Source organism: Odocoileus virginianus, chromosome 5 (genome assembly GCF_023699985.2).
Source record: "Odocoileus virginianus isolate 20LAN1187 ecotype Illinois chromosome 5, Ovbor_1.2, whole genome shotgun sequence".
Taxonomy (NCBI): domain Eukaryota; kingdom Metazoa; phylum Chordata; class Mammalia; order Artiodactyla; family Cervidae; genus Odocoileus; species Odocoileus virginianus.
Window position 1 is genome coordinate 82,362,379 of NC_069678.1, and position 19,101 is coordinate 82,381,479.

A 19,101-nucleotide genomic window follows, 5' to 3' on the forward strand; every position below is an offset into this window, starting at 1 on the left:
GTGTACACTTGCTCTTGGCCAACAGGCCGAGAAGCGATTCCAACCTGAGTGTAGAACGATGGGTGTTCCCAGATACAGGAGTTGGGGGAGCTGGTCAGTGGTTAAAGGGCTGCCAAGGGCCTCAGCGCAGGCAAGCCCCAGGGCCACCCCTCCTGGCCACCCTCCCAGCCGAGGGCGTCACAAGTGATGAGAAGGAAAAGGAGGCAGCCCAGTCCAGCTCAGCAGCTCTATTTACACAGCAGCGTCCCACACCCAGTGGGGCCTCTCATGGCTTCTTGGCTTTCTTCACAGAAGAGGAGCTGGAGGCAGATTCCCGCCGCTTCCTCTGAGGAGACACAAGGTGCTGAGTCAGTGGCTGGACTCGGGCTTGGTGCATATGCTTCATGCTCTGAGTCAGGAAGGTGACGCCCACTGGCCACCCACTCATTCTCAGAACCCCTCAGAGCGATGATCCCTGTTTCGGGCACTAGAGGGGGCGGGGCCCATGCATGCACGTGCGTGTGCTCACTAGCAGGGCCAGCTGCAGCTCTCCTGGTCAGTCCAGCCTCTTACCGAATTGGGCGTGAGGGGTGCGCCCACCACATCGATGATGGTGTCCTTGCTGAGGTCAGAGCCGAGACCAGGTTCAGACACCGCTGGCTCGGCCGGGGCCGGGGCTGAGCCCGAGGCCGGGGTGGTTGGGCCGCCCAGCACCCCAGCCCGCGCCAGTGCCTCGTGCCGGTGCCGCAGCATCTGCAGTTCATACTCGCAGTTGGCGCAGGCCTGCTTGAGCTCGTAAAGCAGCACGAGGTCGCTCCGCAGCTCATTGAACATGTGCACCAGCTCCTCCGTGGGCGTTGGGCTCAGCTCTGCGGGCGGGTAGGAGGCACAGTGGTGGGAGGCCAGCAGCAAGAACTGCCCCCTACTGCCCGGCCTTCATCCACAACCTCGCCTTGCGGGGGTGGGAGTTGGTGGAAGGTCCCTCCTGAGGGGCCCAGCCTCCACACTCACCCACACCCAGCTCCAGCAGCATCTGTTCCAGGGCCTTGATCTTCTTTTGTCCCACAGAGCTGGGCAGCTTCATCTGCAATGACCCAGGCAGCTCAGCTCAAGCGGGACCCTCTCCCGACAAGCGGTTTAGGATGAAAGAGACAAAAGGAACTGAGGGGGTGGGGAGGGCCGGAAGAGAAGTTAACCCCTAGAGGCAGCTCTGGGTCACAGAAGGAAACAAGCAGTGAGCAGAACAGGCTGAAAGCTGTGAGCTCAGCTTGGCGTCCCCTTGAGATCCTGGTGTGTCCACCTCCACCTGCTCCAGGCCCCCGGCCTACAGTGTTCAGGCCGTAGAGCCGAGGGCCCAGACACAGTGAAGAAGGTGACTCACGTACCCGCTGGCTCCGCAACGTGACGCCTGCAGACTTGAAGTCTGGGAACTTGATGCCTGCCGTCTCAGGAACAGCCTGAGGAAGAGCAGTTGTGGAGACCAGGGTGTCACGGGGAGAGGGCCCAATGTCAGTCCCAGCCCCCACCCTAAGCTGGGCTGGCTCAGCCTCCACACCGGCTTCTCGGCCTCCTTTTTCTGGGGGAGCTTCTTCTTGGGGGCCTTGCGTTCCGTGCGCCGCTGCTCGGCAGTGGTGTCTGCCGCCGTGATCAGCTTCTGCAGGTCCTGGCTGCGCTTCTCCCGCTCCTTCTTCCGGGCCTCAATCTTGCGCAGCTCCTGCAGTAGGTACTCCTCCTCCGCCACCTGGGCAAGAGAGATGCTGAGGAGCGTGACACTCACAGGGCAACGAGGGGAGACAGGGGGGAGCTGGGCTGTCTGTGAGGGACTCTGAGTAGCAGGGGGTCGTGAGGGAGGGAAGGGCTGTGGAGAGCAGGGAGGGTGGCTGGTGAGGGGTGGGACTGGATGGGGTCGGGGTGGGGGCAGTAGGGGAGCTGAGGGCGTGGAGGATGGAGGCAGTGGTCAGGGGGTCTCAGGGCCTGGAGAAGAGTCTGTGGGACTCGGGGCTGACCTGCTCTGGGGTCCGGTTATAGAGACGCTCCAGCTGTTCCTTCCGCCGTCGCTCGTGCCCAGCATCAAATACTGGTATCTTGAGGTCTGTGCCTGGCACGGCCCGCACGTTGGCAAGCTTGGCACAGATGTGGTAGTACCGCTCCTTCAAGTCCTCCACAGAACGCTTCTGAGGACAGACACAGAGAGAGAGAGACAAATGTGTGTGAAAAGGCAGGCATGAAGCTAGTGGCCTGCCGGGCCTGAGGGTTGGCACACATGCAAATACACGGCACCAGCTCACCTTGAACTGCTGGTGGTCATACCGGTCATGGATAACGACGAAACGTAGGTCAAAGCGGCGGCTGAGGTCAAAGAGGTGGTCGGTTTCTGCCTTTGTCCAAGCGTCGTCATGAAGGTAGAGCTGGTACTCCTGCTCTGAGTACACGGGCACCTGCACTGTCTACAGGCGTTGGGGGTGGGGAAGGGGATAGGGGACACGCCCACGTCACGGCACGTCCTACAGGCTGCAGCCCCATGACCACAGTCCCTCCTGTTTACTGCCAATCCCTGCGCTGGACAAAAGCAAGTCCTCTGCCTGGGACCCTGCACAGGACCCCTGGAGATGATGTTTCCAGAGCAAGGAAAGAAACTGACAGCTTGACCAAAGGCCCTGGCAGGCTCCAGGACTGTCGCCACCCTGGATCCACTCCAGGACCAACTGCACAAAACACATGCTCCTGACCCCATGGTTAAGGTGAGGGGTCCACGGGTAAGTGTGTCTGTAGAGTTCAGGGGTCAACTTTGGAGTAGGGCAGATGGCTAAGTTCCAGAGAAAGGCCCAGGAGCCCCTAGCAGGGAACACTTGTCTGAAGCACTCCTGCCCCCCAGTGGTGACAAGGGGACTTGCAGCTCCCCAAGCTGGCCAAGGTTAAATCCCTATAGAAAAGGCACCTGAATCCTACTCCCAACATAAACCCCCATCCCAACCCCCATGCCCTGTCCCTCAGACCTCCCTCAGGGGAAACAGCACCACTATGGGCTGGGTCTGTCAGTCAGAGACCCCAGGAAGGAGACAGTGTAGGCTGCACCAGGGAAGTTTCTTCATCAAAGACCACAATGGCTCTCAAAACCCTTATGTCCAGCGGCCTCTTGGACATTTTCTACTGGAGGTCCTACATACATCTCAAACTGAGTATGTTCAGGTGATGCATGTTAACTAGATTTACTGGGGTGACCATTTCACAATATATACAAATAGGGGATCATTATGTTCTAAACTGAAGCTAATATATATATATAGCAGTTATACCTCAATAAAAAAATTTCAGTATGTTCAGTACTAGCTCACTGTGCTCCCTTAAACTTCTATCTCCTCCAGTCCAGATCTCAATGTTGGCATCACCCAAGCCAGACCCTAGGAGGCATCTTTAATTCCTACCTTTACCCTTGAACCCCTCCTCTTTCCCAATCTGTGGCTTTTACCTCCCAGTTCTCCACTGCCATGCCCGTGTCCAGACCATCACTACCCCCTTGCCTGGATAGAGATACAGCCTCCCTCCTGGTCTCTCTGCCTCCATTTAACCCTCTTCCGGGCAATTCTCCATCTGCAGCTAAGATGAGACCTCTCTGACACTGCTAAAGGGCAGCCTCTGGACCAGTGCTGCTGCAAACCTGGTCTACAGTAAGTACAGAAATGACAGTAAGCATTTAGAAAGCTTTACAACAATTTTACAGCATCATATGCTGCTAAATAACTTAGAAGAGATGGACTGATATTTTGTCTTGTCTTATAATTTTACCATCTTTAGTAGTCTCTGATGAACTGGGAAATTTTTAAAAATGTCCTTTATCACAGATAATTTGAAATGCACTGTTCTAGCATATGTAACTGATGTTACCCAACCATCCTTTATGAAACCCCTCAAAGGCTCCCTGATACTTTTAAAGTGCCTTCTAGATAATTTTCAAACTTGCCAAGAGCAAGGGTTGTCTGGACCACTTCCTACCTTCTGGGTTCAGCACAGGACCTGCACACTGTAGGTATCAACGAATACTTACTGAATCAATCAGTGACCACATGGTGAGTGACCTGGCCTCCCTCTGCAGCCACTGTCCTTCATGGACCCTAAGTTCCAGCCTAGCGACTAGCAGTTACTGGAATATACCAGGCTCTCCCCGTCAGCCTTTGTTATTCTTGCCTGAAATGCTTTCTCACTTCCACATTCCTTGTACCTAGATAACTTCTCATCCTTCTGATCTCTCTGCAGTTGGTTAAGTATCCCTCCTATGCATTTTAATTCCATTTAATTAAAAAAATATACTCAGGAATAGTGTAGCTGGTCCTGTTCTCAAGAAGCTCATGATCAGGGAACTCCCTGGTGGTCCAAAGGTTAGGAGTTGGCACTTACACTGCTGGGGCCCAGGTTTGAATCCTGGTTGGGGAACTAAGATCCCGCAAGCCACATGGCACAGCCATAAAAATAAAAAGAAGTTCACAGTCAAGAAAGAGAGATCAGCAGATATTTATTAATATCATGGGCCTGCTAGACCTATGCTAGGGACACAATGCTGAGTAAGATGGGCCTTACCTTCTCAGAGCGCACAGTCCAGCTGCAAAACTAATTTAATTTAGTACAGTGAGGCAAAATTGATGACAAAGGTATGACTACGATGTAATGAGTGACACCTGATTCAGTCTGGGACAAGGGTTGACAGGGAAGAGATAAATGAGGCCTGGTTCAGCCCTAAGGTTAAGTATAATAGCAGTGAACTGGTGAGGGAATGCAGCAGAGAGAATCCTAAGCAGGGGGACCATGTAAACAGTGATGAGAGAGAAATGCCCTGAAGCATCAGGACACATTAAGGGAACAAGAAAACGGAAAGACAGGGAAAGGCCTGAGAGAGCCTGGAGAGTCAGCAGAGGTGAGCTGCTGCAGGCCTATGCGCCCACTAAGGAGTCTGGAATTCATCCTGTGGGTGATGGGAGCCAGAAAGGTTAGTTTTAAAGAGAGGAGTGAGATGGTCATGATTCTCTTCTACAAAGACCACCCTGGCAACAGTGAAGACAGAGGGGGTGAAATATGAGCTTGGGAGACCAACTGGCAGGTTTAAGAAATAACCCAGGTGGGAAGTGAAGAGGCCTGAAATAAAGCAGCAGTGGCAGAAGGTAAAGAAAAGGGCAAAGACTTGAGAGGCTTTAAACATCACAGGTTGTGACAACTGGCCATCAGGGGTGAGGGAAGATGCTGTCACAGGTTAACTCCTGTGTTGCTGGCCTGAGCAAGAAATTAGCTGGAGAGCCACAGACTGAAAGAGTGACCCCAGGAATGAGCAGCATTGGCAAGAAGATGGTTAGTTTACTTTACTTCAGCTTCATTCTCCACCCATAATCACCACAATCTTTCTAAAACTCAAATCTGATCTTGACACCATTCTACTTAAAACCTACTAGTGGCTCCCCAAAGACATCAGCGCAAAGCCCATTCCTGAGCCTGGCTGCCAAGCCCTGCCTGACCCAGCCCTGCTAGCCTCTCAGGCCTCTTCTCCCACCATGTTCTGTCCTGGACTTCAGGCTTTATCAACAGGGAAATGCCCACAGCATCCCATATATATGACTGGTTTTTATTTATGTCTTTGCTCATGATGATGCCTCCACCTGAACAAGTCACTGTACTCCTTTCCTACTATTACCTGGTGATATCCTTTAAGAGTCAATTCAATACTTCAGGACCCAGAATTCCACGCCTGGGCAGATATCTGGAGAAAACTCTTAATTTCAAAGATACATGCACCCCTATGTTCACAGCAGCACTATTCACAATAGCCAAGACATGGAAGCAACCTAAATGCCAATTGACAGTGAACAGATAAAGAAAATTGGTATATATACACAATGGAATACTCAGCCATATAAAAAAATGAAATAATGCCATTTGCAGCAACACAGATGCAACTAGAGAAGTCAGACAGAGAAAGACAAATATCATATGATATCACTTATATGTGGAATCCAAATATGATACACATGAACTTATTTACAAAACAGAAATAGACTCACATACACAGGAAACACATTTATGGTTCCCAAATGGGGATGGGTGCAGAATAAATTAGGAATTTGGGATTAGCAGATACAAATTCCCATGTATAAAACAGATAAAAAAGGTCCTACTGCATAACACAGGGAACTATATTCAATTAACTTGTAATAACCTAAAACGGAAAAGAATAATTTTCTATATATATCTATACACACACACACACACACACACACACACACATACACACACACATAGTTTAGTTGCTAAGTCATATCCAACTCTTGCAACCCCATGGACTGTAGCCCACCAGGCTCCTCTGTGCATGGAATTTCTCAGGCAAGAATACTGGAATGGGTTGCCATTTCCTTCTCCAGGGTATTTTCCCAGGCCAGGGATCGAACCTGCATCTCCTGCACTGGCAGGTGGATTCTTTACCACTGAGCCACAAGGGAAGTCCTGGCATGGAGTAGTATTTACAAAATACAAAATGAACATTCTTTTGTCTTCACCTTGAATTGTCTCATTCAACCTTTCCTCCCCCCACCTCAAACCTCTTACCTCTTGGATATCCCTTTTCACTCTTACATCTCCAGCCTCTCCCTCCACTGGACCTGAGGGGCCTAAGATGGTGGTGAGGTGGAGGAAAAACAATTTGGGGGTGTGAGAGAGAATGATGGGTCACACCTGGACATGCTGAGTCTGAGAAGCCTGTGATCCATTCAGGGGAACGTGTCCAGGTGCAAGTGGATGTACTGGCTGGGGGGAAAGAAGTCAGGGCTTGGGAGTCCAGCTATAAGCCCCTTGGGCTATCAGACTCAAGACTAGGCTGCTCCAAGCTGCAGGGACTGGGGTCCATATTGTGCAGTGGCTTAAACAATGGCCTAGAGAATCTCAGCCTAGCCCAGCTCTGTTTCTCACTGGTTGGGTGAGTCTGGGTAGGGCCCTGCTCCATCTGAGCCTCAGTCATCTAAACCAGAGATAAATCAGCGTGGACTAGGGTGCTGGTACAGAGAATGAAGGACATAGGCAGATGTCATTTATTACAGAAACCATAAGCAGGCCTCATGATGAGATGTATCACTGAGGTCTAGCTCAAATCCAAGCTTCTCAGAGAGCCCCTCCCTGACCACCCTACCTAAATTAGGCCTCCCCTACATCTACAAGTTCACTCTTTATCTCATTTCATATCCTGGTTTCAATTTATTGATTGCTCCTATCTGAAAGAATCCAACTTATTTGTTTCCACATTTGTTGTATGCCTTCCCTACTTTCTTTGTCCTGTTGTTGATTGAAATAATATGAGTGCTAAAGGAGGAGGATTAGTTAAGGATGAGTCCCAAATTTCTGGTTTGGCTAACTGGGTGGATGGTGGTGTCATTCACTGATGCAGGGAACAGGTTTAGGGGTGGGGAACAGAGGGAAGATAGTAAGTTCTGCTCACAGGAATCCACTTGATCTGAAGTGCCTGTGGGGCCTTTAGGGAGAGAGGTAAGCAAATGACTGGATACATGGGAACTGCTACTCTGGACTGGAGATATGAAGCTGGGGTTAGTAACATACAGAGGGTAACTGAGGTCATGCTGTAAATGAGACACACGAGGGAGAAAGTGGAGAGTGAACAGAGTAGAGCACCTAGGACACAGCTCTGAAGAACAGCAACAACTGAAAGGCCAAGGCAGCACATCAAAAATCAGAGCAGGGCTAGGAGAGGACAGGGTCCCCTGGGCAGAGAAGACCCTGCAGGCATGTGTACCAAGGACTGAGTGAGCAAACATGGTCAAGACCTGGTCTGAGAGTGCCTCTGGAGACAACCAGGAGACTGGAGAGCTCAGGCATGTGGCTCAGAGTAGGTGGGCACACCCTTGGCCTATGTCCCCACGGTGGTGGCTCACCTTATTGAACCTGGCGAAGGGGTAGTCCTTGCCCTCCTCTGCTGCCCTTCGCCAGTGGAAGAACATGGCTCCATCCTTGCGGGCTGGGTTGGTGAACGGCATCCACTTCCAGGGCCGCACCTTCTTGGAGCCCAACTTGGCCTTCACTGTGCGGTAGCCTTGACCAGTGTCACTGGGTAGCAGCGGGGGTGCATCCCTGGGAGCAGGGTTTAAGGAAGTGAGAGATTATAGAGTCAAAAGGTGTGAAGAGAGCCTTTGAACCCAGACTGCTGATCTACCCCAGAGCAAGGAAGTCACGTCCTGGAGTGAGACACCCAAGCTCCTGCATCCTAGCAGGCAAGCAAGAGCCCTGGGTGGGGAGGAAACTGGCCAGGAAAATCAGGAGTTAGGGACAGGCAGGTTGGTCAGGGGCCTAAGCCTGGGGCCCTGGGGTTCTAATACTTGCTTCTTGTCAGAGTAGAGCAGTGCATAGACCTCCCGGTGCATGCCCTCGGGCCTCTTGAAGGTCAGTGTCTCTGAGGACTTCTTGGACTTTTTCTGGGGAGGGAAACCACAGGAGAGGAACCACAGCCTAGACTCCCTTTCCTGAAAATTCTTTAGCCCAGCTCAATCCCTGAACAAACCAGCACCTACAGGTACAGCGACACACATTCACACTATGACACATCATGACACACTCTGAAGGTACAGAAACTCACTCGAGGGGCACCTGGGTCTGAGCGGGTCATTCCCCACCACACCTCTAACCTGTCAGAGGAGAAGATACTTTTCTAGTATCTCAGCACGGTCACCCTGACTTGATGCCCCTCCCCCCAATATCCCACACAAGCGTCACACTCTCCAGGTCCTCTCCTACACGTGTCACACCTTCTTGGTTCCCACCACTTTCCACGGGTGTCCCCCTCCTCCATCCCACCTCACCAAGGTGACACATGCTCTCTATCCCGTTGTGTCACATCTTTTACCGCCCGTCTCACTCCAGTGTGGCACCCATCTTCTGTTGTCACTCCCCCTCACCACTTCACTCCCGCTACCCAACTCCCAGGCACCACTGCTACCTTGTCCGGATTGATAATGTCCTTCTTACTGATGGTCCCAGAGGCTGCATCTCCCTCTGGACCCCCGAGTTCTAGAATGTCCCGGACATCCGCGCCTGTAGCCATCGCGCCCAAAGGATGGGGGAGCGTCCCGAGGTCAAGGGTCAGTGCCTGAAGAGGGACCAGGCTCAGATCAGGAGGCGGAGCCACTTCAGCCCCAAGTGGGGGCGGGGTGAGGAGGCGGGCCGCGAGGACGACAGTGGCCCAGGGTCAGGTCGGGACCCCGCCAGTGTCCCATCACCTGAGTCTCCCCAACGGCTCCAGCTGTCTCCTAAGTCTCAGAGCCTCCACACCTAGGGCTCCCGGCTGTGGCCCAGCGGCTCCACTATCTCCTGAAAGCCGCGGACAGAAACTTCCGGTCGTGCAAGCTAGAAACGTGGCCGACAGGAACGCTTCCGGTCTGTGCTAAGCGGAAAGCAAGCCGGCTGGCAACCCAGTATGAAAACTACTGGCCGCTCAGAGCCTGTAATCCACCTTGCCTCCCAGGAGCTCGCCGGTTTCTTGGACTGCCTGGGGTTCTGGCATTTTCCCTCTGCGTTAGCATTTCTCTCTGCGTTGCGCCATCGCACAATGAAAAGGGAGTGCACAGCTTTGTGACCTTGGAAGTCTCTTAATTTCTCTGCACTCGATTCTTCAAAGTGAAAACTGTCATGGTACCTGCGTAGAGGAAGTGCCAATAATCCATGTAAAACATTAATACGGTGCCTTTCTCCATTAAATGAATTAGTGGTGTTAATTGCCTCTGTTCATTAAGTGCTAAGTACGTGCCAGACGTTGTGCTGAGCGTTGAAGAGATCAACCAGACAAGGCAGAGCTTGCCAGGGGGGCTCCCAAGATGATGTGAGGTGTGGACCCTCGCTTGCACCTCCTCTGATTGGGTTGTCTGTGGATCGGGGTCCGTGGGAATTTACTGGAGCCTATCTTTCTGAAACTTCACTTGTCTGGGAGCTAGCTGCATTAGTGTTGGTTCCAAAGAGGTCCAAGGGCATAGCCCCAAGCAGGTAGCAACTGGAAGAAGTATTCCACAAGGGAAGAAACTTGCTGATCTTCCTGGAGAGAGAAAGAGAGAATTCAAGAGCAGAAGGTCCTGAGGAAGGGCAGAAGGGACAGGGGGAGCAGCTCCTAACTTCAGCCTCTGCAAAATAGCCTGCAGACATGGAGGACTCTGGGCACTGGGCATGGGAGATGGAGTGGAGCTTGTAAGGCAGGGGTCCCCAACCGCCAGGATCTAATGCCTGATAATCTGAGTTGGAGCTGATGTAATAATAATAGAAATAAAGTGCATAATACATGTAATATGCTTGAAGCATCCCAAAATCACCCCCACCCCCACCCCAATCAGTGCAAAAATTGTCTTCCATGAAACCGGTCCCTGGTGCAAAAATGGTTGGGGACCGCTGTTACAAGGTATTAAGGAGACCAGACCCCAAGCCAGGGGGTTGTCAAAAATCTAGGAGGAGCAGACAGCCCACACAAGTCAGCTATCAATGTTGTATCCTGTTCTGACTTAGGTAGGGGGAGGGGGAGGCTGCTGCTGCAGCCACAAACCTAGCTAGATCCCAAAAGTTTGGAGAACTGGCCCTAGAGGTACAAACCTTGCCCTGCTTCTGAGGCCTAATTCTTGGGTGAATGCTCTGAGCTGTAATCAGTTTCCGGGGGAAGCCAGGGTCTTGCAGCAGCAAATGCCCACAGGGTAAAGGAACGGTCCTTGGAGCCAGAAAAGGACAAAGCAGTGGGAAAGGGTCCTGCACCTCAGCCTCAAACACTTGTTTCTGCTTGTAGTTAGTGTTGCTTGATTATTTGTTTTAAGATATATCTCTCCTGGTAGAATAATTTCTGTGAGGACAATGATGTGGTACACCAATGTGTGTATGTGTTAGGTGTTATTCTAGGTTTTGGAAATGCAGTGGGTGAATGAGATACAAATATTTCCCAATGGGGCTCATATCTAGTATATGAACAATAAAATAGTGTAAGTTTCATGGGGACAAGAGCTATGAAAAAAATTAAATAGGGTAATAGGATAGGGAACTAAACATAGTGTGGTCAGGAAAATTTCTTGGGGAGCTGAAATCTGAGCTGATGTTTAAATGATGGAAACAGCCACAAAATACCTGGGGAAAGAGTGTTTCAGACGTGAGGAATAACAAGTGCAAAGTGCCTAAAATGGAAGGAACACTGTATGTTGAAAGGACATAAAGAAAAGAGGCTTCTGTGGTGGCTGTCGGGTAAGGAGGGGAAGACTAGGAAGACTTAAGATCAGAGGTACGCACTAGGGGCCACAGTAAGGAGTTCGGGTTTTACCCTAGGAGTAATCATTTGTCTTTCTGTCTTGGACATGGCCTGGTTTCTTCCCTTTTCTTGGAGTGCTGCCTTAGCTGCTGTCATTAGGAAATCCCTCAGAATGGCTCTCTCCTTCTTTTCTTCTCTCCCTTCTCTCTCTCCCCTCCACCCCTCCCCCTCCTCCTCTCTCCTCACCACGACTATGCACTCCTCAGTTTTCTCATTCTCTGGGCTCTCCCAGCAAGTGGTCATGTGCCCTATTTTCAGGGGCTTCTTAGAAACTGTGGGGAAGAGAAGGTGTTGTGTGCATGCTGTGATCAAGACCTGGAGACACTCCATCTGCCCTGGTCTTGCTTGGGTGAATTATGAAGGACGTTTTCCAACTAATAGGACAAATTTCCCACGTTTTGAAATGGGCAAAGAACATGATTAGGAAATTCACACAAGTGCAACAGCCAATAACCATACAGAAAAGCATCCCACCTTACTGGAATTCAGAGTTTAGAAACTGAGAGCTATCATGAAAAATCATTTTATGCCTATCAAATAGCTAAAACTTGAACATAATTGTGATACCTATTTTTGACAAGGGTGTGGATGAAATAGGCACCATATTTCTATATACTGTTGGTGGAAATGTACATTGACTTGATTTTATTCATTAGTTTATTCAACAAATAATTGTTTAATATTTAACTGTAAAGTGAAAGTGAAAGTGTTAGTCACTCAGTAATGTCCAACTCTTTGGGACCCCATGGACTGTATAGCCTGCCAGGCTCCTCTGTCCATGGAATTCTTCAGGCAAGAATACTGGACTAGGTATCCATTCCCTTTTCCAGGGGATCTTCCTGGCCCAGGGATTGAACCCGGGTCTCCCACATTGCAGGCAGATTCTTTACCTTCTGAGCCAGGGAAATCATTTAGTTAGGCCATTACACGCCAGGCCCTGTGCCTTAAAGGTTCCAGCCGTCCAGAAGGAAAATGTGATTACTGCCTTCAGCTGTAACATTAAGAACTGTGCACTTCATCACGTGAACATTGTACCTCAATATAAAGAACCAAGTAGATGGGAACTGGAGCTGCCTGTGATGCCTGGAGCTCAAGACGACTGCCTCTCCAAGGCATCTTGTGCCCCTGGGGCAAAAGCCAGTGGGGAGAGGGATTGACGAAGTCCAGGGCAAGGAGCTGTGGAGTACAGGGGTCTCTGCAAGGCCTGTGTGGTCCCCCTCCAGTTCTAGGAGCCAAAGGAAGATGAAAACCTCTCTGGGATGGCTGGAGGGCACATGTGGCCCCAACACGGAGCAGTCCCAGGACAGTGTGTGTGTGGGGGAGGGGACGGCGGAGAGGTGGGGAGAGGGGGGTCGGGCAGGCAAAGTGGAGGGTGGCTCCCTCCTCCCAGGGCGGAGGCTCCTGGGAGCCCTCTCGGGAGCCCTGCCCCTGTCCCCACCCCCAGAAGTCTCCAGAATTTGCAGTAGATGGAGGAAGCTTCCAACAGTCTCCATAAAGGAAAAGATTTCTGTTTTCACACTCACCTCCCATAGATTCCAGGATTTGTGGGAGATCTCTCTCTGTACCATTTCAGCTTTTTAAAAATTCTAGCTCTTACAGGCATCTCCCTTTTCCTTCCCGTGCCAGTTGCATGTCGTCAATTATCAGCTTTCCTAAGCGGACTCCTATGGTCTATTTTATGTTATTGGGCTTTTAAAATTTTTGGCAGAACAGTGTCCTCAGTTGCCAGAACACTAAGAAATACATTTCTTTTAAGTCACTCTGTCTAGTTATTTCTGTTATAGCAGCTCAAGCTAAGGCATCTTTCTTTTTCTTTTTTCTTTTAAACACATGTATTTTTTTATTTGGTGAGCCAGTCCTTCCAAAATCTGGAGTCTCTTACAAACTTCCTTGTGAAATAATTCTTTTGCTTGTCTACACTAAATAAATAAACAAAAATTAAAGTAAGAAAAAAGAGACCACACCTTGTACCACTCACCTCAAAGAATTAGAAAGCTTGGTGGCTCTCTTGGGTTTGGAGACCCTGTGTACTATATTTGAGCATGCTGCTCTGACTCATTTATCAGAAACCTGTAGGTTTAGAGAGGAGCCTGGCTCCAAAAGATAGGCCTAGGTTGCAGTGCAAGGTCTGTTACTAGTTGGGCCTGATTATCCAACAGATCCGATGTTTTGGATGTATTTCTAACAGAAATCTTACTTAGTACCTTCAGGCAATTCCAATTGGGGAATCACAGCATGGGCACCCAGGATTCTGAAGCAAGGCTCTGATCCCACCCACAAACCACTGGCCACTCCTTGAGAAGTTTTTGGCTTACAACGACTGTTGTAGAAACTAAACTCTTGTCTGTGAGATGCCATGAAACCACCCAATGAGAACTGAGAATTGTTTGATCCATCGGACCGTAACGTTGGGGATGCCAGTCAGAATTCCATGATAAAATGTAAGGGATATATAGACCTTTCTTATTTTCAATCACAAATACTTAGAGCTATAAATTTTACCCTGCATCCTGCTAATCATTTTATGTTTTCATTATCATTCTAACTTCCCTTGTGATTACTTCTTTGATCCATGGGTTGTTTAGAACTATGTTGCTTAATTTCCAAAATTTGGGAGTTTTCTGGGTAGCTTATGATTATTGATATCTAATTTTATTCCATTGTGGTCAGAGCATGTTCTATATGATATCAAAGCTTTCAAATGTATTGAGACTTGTTTTATGGCTCAGCATATGGTCCATTAGTGTGTACAATGTTTGAAAAGAATATGTATCCTGCAGTTGTGGTATACAGTTTTATAAATTTCCATTAGTGCAAGATATTTGATGATACTGTTCACATAATCTATGTCTTTCTTGATATTTTAATGTCTGTTAGTCTATTGCTGAGGGTTTCTTCTCATCTCCGACTATGATTGTGGAACTGTGTATTTCATCTTTTAGTTCTGTCAATTTTTGTTCCACGTATTTTGGAGCTCTGTCATTAGGTTATAATCTCTGTTGTCACAAATTTATAATCCTTATATCTTCCTGGTGAATTGATCACTTTGCCATTATGAAATATCTATCCTTTAAAATATTTATTTTATTTATTTATTTTGGCCAGGTCTCAGTTGTGGCATGTGTGATCTTTCAGTGCAGCATGTGAGATTTCTCTAGTTGCCCCCTGGCATGTGGGATCTTAATTCCCTGACCAGGGATCAAACCTGCATCTCCTGCATTGGAAGATGGATTCTTAACCACTAGACCACCAGGGAAGTCCTGAAGTATCTATATCCCTAGTTGTTGTCTTGAAATATACTTTAACTCATATAGTCTCTCTAGCCTTCACAAGCTAACTCTTTGCATGGTATATACTTTTTCCTTCCATTTTATTTCCTCTTTTAGAGCTCATCTCTTATATATAGCAGGTATTTGGGTTTTGCTTTTCTTTATCCATTCAAACTACCTCTGCCTGTTAAGACATAAGTGTTTATTGAGGGATGGGTGGCAAAGGAGAAGACCCTTAGGCCTGGTCTCATTTGTATCCTTTCCATCTGATGATGAATGCTTTTGGACACTACAGACTTGAGAATGGATCAAATGGTTTCCAGGTTATGGAAGGAAGGTCACCTGGTTATCCCAGGGACAAGCATGCAGTCTCTATCAGGGCCTAGTAGTATGATAGAGCTGTTTCTCAAAGGAGATCAGTTACTTATTAAACAGAGCATGACTTTCTTCACTTCTGCATTGCTGCTCCTGGGCTTGCTATAGCCTCCATCAGCAAGGTGATTGCAACATGATTGGGATCTGGTGAGTCGTGGAGACCAAGTGGCCCATCTACTTACATTGCAGGCTAGACCAATTGGACAGTTTCCTTTGCTCTGGATTCCTCTCAAAGCCAACGGTCTTTCAGGTCAACTCAGTAGGTGAGTGGCTGGCAAGACACCCAACTATAAAGTGTGCTTCCTCAAAAATCCAAGAAAACCATCAAGTACCCAAATTCAACTACTCTAAGACACCATCAACTGAAAGATGCACCTTTATTTATATTCCACTATGAAGAATTTTATGAAACATTATCAATTAAACTATAGCATATCATTGATTGTAATATAAATTCCATTTCAGAGGTATTAGAATATTGGAAAAAATATTGTGAATGAACTAAATGCCACTGAGTTGTTCATTTTAAAATAATTTTATGTTATGTGAAGTTTGCCTCAACAACATTTTATTTTTTTAAATGTGAATCAGTAAAATATAGCATTCTGTTGCTTTCATATGGTAGGAGGGTATAAGGTGAAGCAACTGGTAGTTAGGAAAGGACATTGTGACACCGCCTAGAACACTGGCTCTGCAGAAACATCACTCACATGTATTTTCATGGAATTTACCTTGATTTACCAGAAGGGGTCAACAGAAGGCTTTCACAGAACTGTGTCACTATTTCCTCCTACTGACAAGGATTGTCAGAAGTCACCCATTAGCCTCAGCAGGGGAAGAGGAGCCACTTCCACTGGCCGGGGAGACTCAAGGCAGGTAGGATTTTAGATGCTCTGAGTTCTCTGACTGCTTTCTTTTCTGGTCAACACTCTGACATTCACATAACAGACTGGCAAGGCTGTGAATTTAATTGGTATTATACTACAGTAATCCCCAATATCACACTTTGGATTTGATTTTCAGTTACTATCAGCCTCATGACTGCAAGAGATAAATTATTTTTATGATAGACATAGAAAGTCAATGGTTTGGGACTTGTCTTGAATCAAAATTTTAGAGTATTGAGTTTCACATTCTTTTCTTCTTCTTCTTTTTTTTTTTTACTCTGTTCAGAAATTCCTCTTTACTGTGTTCACAAATCCCTTCTGCCCTCCATACTGTTCTGTGGCAGAGGCCACTTAGTTCACCAACACATTGCCTTCATCGTTCATTCAGGTGATAATTGATTGCAAGTGATAATCAGTTGGCAACAGGCCAAGGGCTACCTTTGAGATTACCTATATTTTCACTGCTCTAAAATAAATACCAAATTCATGCCTGTTATGATACCAATTTCTTTACCAGTTAAGGCACATAGTTCTGAGTCATGTTTTCCAGTTTAAAAAAAAAAGTAGCCAAAATTGTTCCAAAAAGAATTAGAAAGCCACATGGGGCAATAACCATAGAAAAACTGAAAATATTGTCATTGAATGACAAAGTTAAAAGGTAACAGGCTGAGAATTTTAAATAGGTGAGTTCTAGTTGAACTTCAGGGGAAAGATTATTTCTCATTTATAAATAAATAAGTCAACTTTAGAGCATATAAGATGAAATTTCCTCAAGGAAAGTAGCATGATATCAGAGCCTAATAAAGAGAGAAACACGTTTGAAGGATACATAATTTTCACATTATAGAATCTATGTAAGAAAATAAGAAAGGGCTGAACATCCTACTCACTGGTCAGGGTGCACGACAGGACAGAGATGGAGGGTAGGTTAGGCAAGGTAAACCAGGCACTAGGCAAAGGACTTGCATCAAAACCACTGAAATACATTCATGTGAGTGATTTAACTCAAGAAGTCTGATCGCTGGATATTATACGGAGTTTGGCAAGATGCCTTCTCCCAAGAGCATGCTGAAAGATGCAGAGATGATGGAACAAATCCTGAAGGACATGGAGATTACAGAATATGAGGTAAGAGTTGTAAATCAGATATTGGAGTTTGCCTTTCAATTTGTGACCACAATTTTAGATGATGCAAAAATTTCTAAGAGAGTTACTGTTGATGCTTATGATGTGCAATTGGCAATCCAGTGCTGTGATAACCAAGCTTTTACCTCTCCTTCCCCAAGGGATTTTTTTTTTATTAGACACTGAAGAAAGAAATCAAACTTTTTGCAATCAGTCAAGCCATATTCGGGTCCTAGATTGCCACTTGATAGATACTGCTTGACTGTTCCAACCTATAGACTTTAATCTTTACCAAATAAAGACATATACTCTGCAGGCAGAGTAACAGTTCTACAGGTAAATGTTGGCTCAGTTTTCGGCACACCAAGTGCTCCCACCCCAGTCACCCAATCCCACAAACCATGTCTGTTTCAATTAAGGTTAATTCTTTACCAGCTGAGCCACCAGGCAAACCCTCAACTAAGGCAGGGACTCCAATGTCCCTCACAGAGCCAAGGTTTACAGTACAGATTCCTGCTTCACAGTCCCCAGCTGTAAAAGATCAGTTCTTGCAACAGCAGCAGCTCACCATATTCAGATTAATCCATCATTAATAGGGTCCAAAAACACTATTATTACCACTAACATGACGCCATCATAAAACACTTCCAATGAGTCATCAAACAAGCTAAAAGAAAATGTGAAGGTGATATTGATAATGATGATGGTGATGACAATCGTTTAAAATCTAGCCTTAATGCATGTAACATGTATACTTGGTCTTGAAACCATTGTACTAAATTAAACACACACATGATGTTCTCAAGTTGTTTTAGAAAACTTCAATAGTAGTTAATGAGTACATATAGTTACCATAGTTTTCAATTATGATGTTAGATTTTCTTTAGTAGGACTAGTAGTCATTTCTCAGCAGCCTTTAGGTATAAAAAACAAGTTGTCATTAAAGAAAGAAAGGAAGATAGAAAGAAGGAGAAGAAAAGAAAGAAAAAAGATGGAAAGCCACACAACACATTTTACTGACTGGCATATCCTGAAGCCAAAACCAGGTAAGGGCAAGAGAAAAAATACATGTACATGATCCCACGTATGAACAATGAAGCAAAAATCCTAAATTAAATCTTAACAAGTTAAATCCAGCAGTGTATTGAAAGAGTAATGCATCAAGCCCAAAGAGGATTTACCCCAGCATTGCTAAGATGGCTCAGCATCAGATTATATATCAATTTAACTTATTATATTAATAAATAAAAATTTTTAAATGAGTGTCTTAAATTCAACATCCACTAGTGATATAAAAGAAAAAATTTCCTAGCCTGTAGGAAAAGAACAGCTTTAATTTGATGCATTGTTTGTTTTTAATAAAACAATGATAAAAACTTACAGCAAATGCCATACTTAATGGTGAAGTAATAGACACACATTCCAGTTGAAGTCAGAAACAAGACAAGAATGACCTTTATCACCACTACTATTCAAATGGTATCATTTACTTTCTCTAATTCAAAAAGAGAAGGAAAGCAATAAGAGGTATAAATATTAGAAAAGAAGAGGCAAATTATGATTATTTGCAAATGACACTATGGCTTACATAGAAAAACCCAAGAAAATCAATTGACAAACTATTAGAATTAATAAGAACTTTCAGGAAGGTGACCACATACAAGATCAATGTAAAAAAAAAATCAATAGCTTTCCTTTATACCAGCCATAACCAATTAGAAAATGTATTATAAAATAAGATTCTATTCACAATAGCAGCAAAAACTATTAACCACCTAAGAATAAACCTAAAAATAAAAATTACTTTGGCCCCTTACAGATAGTTCAAAATTAGGAAACTTCAACCTAATTAATCACATGGATGAAAATCAAGTTGAAAACTGTACAATTATACAACAGCTAAGAAAAGTCAAGGACAGCTTCTGGTAAAAACTCTAAGTAAAACAAAAGACAAAGGATATTTCCTAACTATGATGAAGAGTCTTTTATTTTCTTTTTCTGAGAAACTAACTTCAGTTCAGTTCAGTCTCTCAGTCGTGTCTGACTCTGCGACCCCATGAACCGCAGCACGCCAGGCCTTCCTGTCCATCACCAACTCCCAGAGTTTACCCAAACTCATGTCCATTGAGTTGGTGATGCCATCCAACCATCTCATTCT

The 19,101-nt window shown here is 46.4% G+C and overlaps 1 protein-coding gene and 1 pseudogene across 2 annotated transcripts; one reads left to right on the forward strand and one right to left on the reverse strand.

The window, feature by feature from the left end:
- Positions 1–212: 212 nt before the first annotated feature.
- Positions 213–9,369, reverse strand: DMAP1 (DNA methyltransferase 1 associated protein 1). Of its 2 annotated transcripts, XM_020897468.2 has the most exons (11): positions 9,237–9,369; positions 8,957–9,106; positions 8,344–8,435; positions 7,899–8,094; positions 2,268–2,426; positions 1,986–2,153; positions 1,535–1,720; positions 1,365–1,436; positions 991–1,063; positions 553–848; positions 213–325 (listed from the first exon to the last, which is right to left on the reverse strand). In XM_020897468.2, exons 2-11 carry the CDS (start codon positions 9,059–9,061, stop codon positions 266–268), a joined length of 1,407 nt encoding a protein of 468 aa, XP_020753127.1. In that variant the 5' UTR covers positions 9,062–9,106; positions 9,237–9,369; the 3' UTR covers positions 213–265. The 2 variants fall into 2 exon arrangements, with proteins under 2 accessions (XP_020753127.1, XP_070324375.1); XM_070468274.1 differs by lacking the exon at positions 8,344–8,435 and having other exon boundaries at positions 8,957–9,369.
- Positions 9,074–17,708, forward strand: LOC110139494 (transcription initiation factor TFIID subunit 9-like; annotated as a pseudogene).
- The last annotated feature ends 1,393 nt before the right edge of the window (positions 17,709–19,101 follow it).

Coding starts and splice junctions, on each gene's coding strand:
- DMAP1 (XM_020897468.2), bottom strand. CDS start 9,061: ATGGCTACAGGCGCGGATGTCCGGGACATTCTAGAACTCGGGGGTCCA. Junction 2,154..2,267: donor ATGACCACCAGCAGTTCAAG/GTGAGCTGGTGC, acceptor GTCTGTCCTCAG/AAGCGTTCTGTGGAGGACTT. Junction 849..990: donor GCTGCTGGAGCTGGGTGTGG/GTGAGTGTGGAG, acceptor ACCCGCCCGCAG/AGCTGAGCCCAACGCCCACG.